The 6,076-nt window shown below is 42.6% G+C and overlaps 1 protein-coding gene across 2 annotated transcripts; it reads right to left on the bottom strand.

The window, feature by feature from the left end:
• Nucleotides 1-246: 246 nt before the first annotated feature.
• Nucleotides 247-4,372, bottom strand: dmrta2 (DMRT-like family A2). 2 transcript variants are annotated; one of them, XM_006800412.3, is made up of 2 exons: nucleotides 3,074-4,372; nucleotides 247-2,702 (listed from the first exon to the last, which is right to left on the bottom strand). In XM_006800412.3, exons 1-2 carry the CDS (start codon nucleotides 3,531-3,533, stop codon nucleotides 1,816-1,818), a joined length of 1,347 nt encoding a protein of 448 aa, XP_006800475.2. In that variant the 5' UTR covers nucleotides 3,534-4,372; the 3' UTR covers nucleotides 247-1,815. The 2 variants fall into 2 exon arrangements, with proteins under 2 accessions (XP_006800475.2, XP_006800476.2); XM_006800413.3 differs by having other exon boundaries at nucleotides 247-2,699; nucleotides 3,074-4,367.
• Between the last annotated feature and the right edge of the window lie 1,704 nt (nucleotides 4,373-6,076).

Here is a 6,076-nt window from a genome sequence, read left to right on the forward strand (position 1 = left end):
AATAAAATAAAATTAAAATGGTTATTATTATTATTATTATTTTCATTATAACCATGAATGAGAGGATCATCATGAGAGGATTTGAATATTAAATTATGCAAAGCCATGCTGTTTCAAAAAAATAAAATAAAATAAAATAATATAAGAGTAAAGAAAGAATTACTTGTTCGATAAACGTTTAATTTGTTTCACCTTCTTCTCCAGTTACAGTCATAAACTTTACACTTTTTTCTTCTTGTGTGCGATTTCACGGCAGTTGTGACGTTACGCAGTCACGCAACTGTTTCACCTACAGAGTTAATCTGCATAGTCACCTTAACAAATGTAGTTTGGAAAATGTAACTGTTACTATTTTATACAACACGCTGATTTAATGAAGGGAACGTTACTGTAAACCAACTATAGGAACCTTCGGGTGTCCACCAGCTGAATCTGACCTACTGGCGCGTCACAGAAGAATATAATCTCATACCAGTAAAAATAATACTTTTTGTTCTCCTGTACAGCTACTTATTGATCAAAGCTTCGCTCTACTTGAAACTATGCTGGTGGCTGTAGTAATATCGGGCAAACTATATAAGAGCGAGAAGAAAAAGCATCTGTTTCTGACCCTGAGAGAACCAGAAGTGTCAAAACCCCAAAGGAGTTAGTTTATTAAATGTTTTATTATAGCGGGAATATTGGCTATTTGTGTGCATTGTCCTGCGTGTTGTGAGCCAGATTGGCACTGACTGGATTATAAATATAAAATATTCTGTCTGCTTTGTAAGATTCTGTAGAAAATGTCCCTTTTTTCTTGTTAAAAAAGAAGTAGAATGTACTGTTATATTTGTCATTTTTAACCCTGCTATCTATCCAGATGAAATGTCTTGGATTTGCTGTAAATTGATAGCATTCTGTGTCCTTTCCATATCAGAATATCTGGGGTGACCTTTGCAGAATAAATAGATTTTACGCAGGAAAGGTTTATCAGTGAAAGCATCATTAATAAGTGTGATGTTCCACTTGTTTAAAATAACATTTATTTTTTTTTCCAGCGTTTTGATACATTGTGACAGCACAGCGTGTAACATCTGAGGAGGAACTAACTGAATCCAACACTTTGTCACAAAATATTTGCGCTGACTAATGGATAAATGAAAAGTCAAATATAGGCATAGTGATTTCATATTACCAAATGCAATATATAATACAGGCAGTTGGACATAAACTAAAAAAACAAAATGAAATACAAAGGTGAGATAACTGAAATAATACATAAGAAAAAGAAACATGAATGGCATTTACACGTTATAGATCAACTTTTACAGCAGGAAACGGGGTTAACAAGTAAACTACGTGTTTTAATAACTTATTTTACTCGTGCGTGTGTGCGCGCGCGCGTGTGTATGTGGTAAATTTTGATAGGCTCTAAAAAGTCAGAACTCTTTGATAAATAATTTCTTCGTACTTCGTACTTTTGCTTTTGTGTGTCAGTTTAGTTTTTACTCTTCCAGCCTGATCCGGATTCATTTCATTCTGCAGTTTATAAATACATTCGGTTTTACGTCATTTTACTGATGGCGTAGTAAAGTTCAAACATAGGGGTTGCCATTCAAACTTCTGTGGTCTAACATATAAAATTATTTTGGAGAGTTACACATAAGTGGTTTAGTTTCTTTTCTTTTCCTTTTTTTAAATCCCTCTCAGATCATTTGACTACAAGCCAGATAATCCTATTATGTACAGCAGCCCGTAGCCAGAACACATCACACATTTTCAACACTTGTGGCTACAAATACAATGGAATGTGTCTCTATGATCAGTCCACCGGCTTCACTGTTTCTCCGGCGTGTTGTTGACCAAAGGCCCATACAGGCCGCTGGCATAGCCTTGCTCCTTGTGCAGCATTGTCCTGTCTCTTATCAGGTCGCTAAATGCATAGTCCATTGGAGGTCTGAAGCCCAAAGTGGGCATGAGCCCGGTGGTGGAGTAAGGTGTCATGAAAGCCAGTCCCCGGCTGTGCGCCGAATAGGCCAGCCGCAGCGGGTTCAGTCCCAAGTGTGTGCCCAGCGGGTAGGTGCTAGGGTCTGCGCCAAAGTGTGGTGCGTTTGGCTGCAGAGGAGAAAACGCAGAGCGGTTGCTCAGCGTCATAGCCCCGGGGAGCATGGGCCTCGTCGGGGCTGTTGTGGTTGCGGATGCCGCCGGAGGCTGCTGCGCATTTTGGAGCATCCTCTCTGCCGTCCACGCCTCGTCTGTCGCCTTGTTGGGGCCTTGAGCGCCGCTGTTGTTGAGGATCTGCTCGATGGCCTGCACCACATCTTTGCCACAGCCCTGCAGGACGAGCTCCAGGACGCTTCGCTTGTGGCTGGGAAATACTCGGGTGAGGATGTCGATGGCGTTCATGTGCCGAGAGGCCGCAGAGGAAGGGGAAGGCTCCTGCTCGTCTTTGTCGGTCTCAGAACCCGAATCCGAGCCGATGGAGCTGACGGACCCTGGAGTTTCTTCTCCGTCTTTCAAAGGCTTGGATACCGGTGAGCTGATGAAAGACTCGCTATCCCCGTTCTCCGAACCAGAGCCTCCGTGCCGGCCGTCTGGGGACGAGATGCCGGGGGCTGAGTCACCTTCGGTGGAAGCCGGTTTCCCCGCAGATGGTTGAGGTGTGGCGGACCCGGAGAGCTGGCTCTTAGGAAACAGCTCATACTTCTGGATGCTTGAATCTGCTGACAGAACCAGAGTGTGTAAGATTGAATGAAAGCATAAAACAGAAGGCCATCAAAAGCGTATCAGCACAGAGTCATAATCAGTACAACAATCACATCAAAAAGAGGCAGTAAAGCGACAGACACACCAGTATTCAAACAGCAGATTTACCACGTGAGCTCACATATCAGAATTTAATCTGTAAAGGTTAAACAAACGACATCATCAGCGTTTATGCTGTGACAGCTGATTAGGCTCAGTGTTTAGGGTTAAATGATTCTGCGTTTAACAGAGTCGCAGTTTGATGACAGATAAAGCCTTAGTTTAACACACTAATTTGCTACCTTCTCACGTGCTTCTTTAACATCACAGCGAAGCTTGATCCGCTCACCTGAGTTGCTTTCGCTGCTGACGGAACCAAACACCTCGTAGTTCGGCCGGGGTGGGATGATGCCGTTGGCGGCGGCGATAGCGAGTCCCTCCGCCGTGCCGTAGAGCAGCTGCAGCTCCCGGGCTTCGTTCTCCTCCTGCGCCTGCTGCCGCCGGAGCGCCACCTGAGCCGCCATCACCCGCTGCCTCTCTGCGATCAAGGTGCACTTGGCGCACATGCAGTCCTTCCAGCGGCAGTAGCGCTTGTGGCCCTTCAGCGCGGACACCACGCCGTGGTTCCTGCAGCGGGCGCACTTCGGAGTGCGCGGGTACTTGTCTGCGGCCCGCAGGAGGAGCGGGGGCCCTCGCAGCAGGTTACTGGCCATGGACACCGGAATGGAGGCTGCCGCGGCCGCTGCCGCCGCTCCGGGGTGGACTTGCGAGGCGGAGGAGACTGTGGGGAGCTCCGGTCTCAGATCCATGCCCGCGTTCCTCACCAGCAAAACTAACGTTTTAACGAGAAATCGGCGACGTTTGAACGATCTGCTTTAGTTAAACCGACGTTGGACTGATCACATCTGTCCGGCGGTTCTTAGCACCTCCGGGCAACAGGTGAAGTCACCGATTTCTGCTGTCAGACAGAAACAGGAGGGGAAAAAATAACAATTTATGATCGAAAGTCTGGTGGAAACTGTCCAAGTGTTCTCTGCCGAAGAAGCAAAAATCTGACTTTAAAGTCAACTTTAAATCCGACAAGAGTCTGAGCAGAGAGGAGCGATCATTCCTCCCCGACAGAAAGTTCAAACTGTCCAGGAGGAGCTGAGGTTGTTACTCGCCGCAGCCTGAGACACTAACTTCCTCCAGAGATTGTCAGTGGATACAGATCCCTCTCTCCTCTCTCTATTGTTGCTCCTACGTTTTCATTAGACAAATTTGACAACAATGTGGCGTCTGTCATTGGCCAAAGGGGGAAGGAGCAATCTGATTGGCTTGCCTCTTTTTTCAACTGTGTCCACCTGAGTTCTTTTTTCCAAATATCAAGTGTTAAGAATCTGAAGGGAGTTCCCGGAAAGCTCAAATCGATGCAGTGTATTACCCCCAAAACAGAATTTCATAGATTTAAAACAATAGCCCGTGTTTTTTTCCATTTATTGTGGTAAACCAGACTTCCGGTGCGATGCCAAGCAGGACCATTAGAAATGTAATGAAAAAAAAAACAACCTTAAAATGAAGGAAATTTTCAAACGTTCCAGGAAGTTTCTGTATATATCTCGATTTTAAAAACTAGTTTAACTTGGCGACGTGATTGTTAGGATATGAAATCGCTATTCCTGCATCTACATCCAATCGCAGAATATTTTTAAGACTTAAAATACTCAAAATAAAAGATGATGCGTGACTGTAATCTCATCCGTAAAGGTAAGTATCATTTATTTCATTGGTTCAAAAAGAGGCAAGATTTTTCTCTGTCGACACACAATATATATTTTTTCGTAATATATTTGCTACAGAAAGTGGAAGAAGCTGTCGATGCTGCTAAATGTCGCGGGAAAACCAGAGCGTTCACATTAATGTCAACGCCAAGCTTTAAATATTTGTTTCCCACATGATCCGTTTAAAAGTTAAAAAGTACAGAAAATGTGCCACTTTTTGTTTCATCCGTATACTGCGGACTGCATGAATATGTTGTTCTCTGCTTGGTGATTTAAACACGCGAGTTAGACCAGTTTTCATCCGAATTTCGTTTTTTGTCTTTTTTTCTTCCTCATTTGAAGCTTGAAACTCTAACATAAATTATTAATGACGACTTTGGTTCTATATTAGGTGTTTCTCTTTTAGTTGTTGAAATAATAATAATAATAATAATAATAATAATAATAATAATAATAATAATAATAATAATAATAATAATTTTTAAATAGTGTTTTCTTTTTTTAGGCTCCACAATTTCGTTTGCTCTGATTTTGTTCACCTCATATATAAATATTTTTTTCGTTTATTTCAGCCTTTTTGTTTTTTAAATTGCATTTTAAAAAAAATAGTTGGTTATTTATTGTAAACGCGTTTTGATTAGATAATAAAACGTAAGTAATCGCTGGATAAAAATTTTAACATTAGTTTATCATTCATAGCTCGGCGAGTTTTAAAAATAAAATACTACCTGAACGGATATAATAATAATAATAATAATAATATCAATAATAATAATAATAATAACAGTAGTATTGATAACGCTTAAAGACAGAAGAGCGGCTTTCCGTTTTAATTCTTTGCTCTGCTCCTTCTATGAACCGGGGAAAAATAAAATAAAATAAAAACTGGATTAACAAATTGCTTCCGCCCTCCTCAGTTGTCCTCCATAAAATAAGCGCTCTCCTTTGGGTTCTGCTTTGTCCTCCAGTCACCCTCCATTACCTGAAAAGCGATAACGCTCTAATGCTTCCTGAGATTTAAGAAGTCCGCCGCGCACCGAGCTACAAAAAGGGCATCGCGCGCAAGCCACCTGCTCCCTCACCTGTTCACTGATGATTCGTGCAGCTACTGGAACTCGGATTTTTGGAAAGTTATAGCTCTGATGATTTAGTTCTGCTTTTTTCCCCCCTTTTCTTTCATCAACAATTGCTTGCACCTTAGAGGCCGACAACAGTCTTTGTGATCCACAACAACATCTTTAGCTGGAAGAAATGGTTGCTCGGTGTGCAGCAGCGAGTGTGTGCAGCCCTTCCTCTCTCTCCCCTCCCAGGCTCATTGTTTACTTTCTGAATCACTGTAAGCAAATGCCATCTGTTTCCCTCGCCGCTGTCATCTGCACCTTAATTACCTAGCCAACAGGCTAATAGAGACGATATTAAAACTACATCTTTTTGACATTCAAAGTAATTATCTGCATGGGCGACGATCTTACTCGGATAAAAAATTGCCCGTCCTGCACGCAAGTGAAAGTTGCACACAGCAGAAAGGGCCTGATGCTCACAGGAGAGATTATGGGCCTACAGCCTCAGGATGGCTGATTTAAAACTGCGCA

The sequence above is a fragment of the Neolamprologus brichardi genome, chromosome 23 (genome assembly GCF_056152115.1).
Source record: "Neolamprologus brichardi isolate AB-2024 chromosome 23, ASM5615211v1, whole genome shotgun sequence".
Taxonomy (NCBI): Eukaryota; Metazoa; Chordata; class Actinopteri; order Cichliformes; family Cichlidae; genus Neolamprologus; species Neolamprologus brichardi.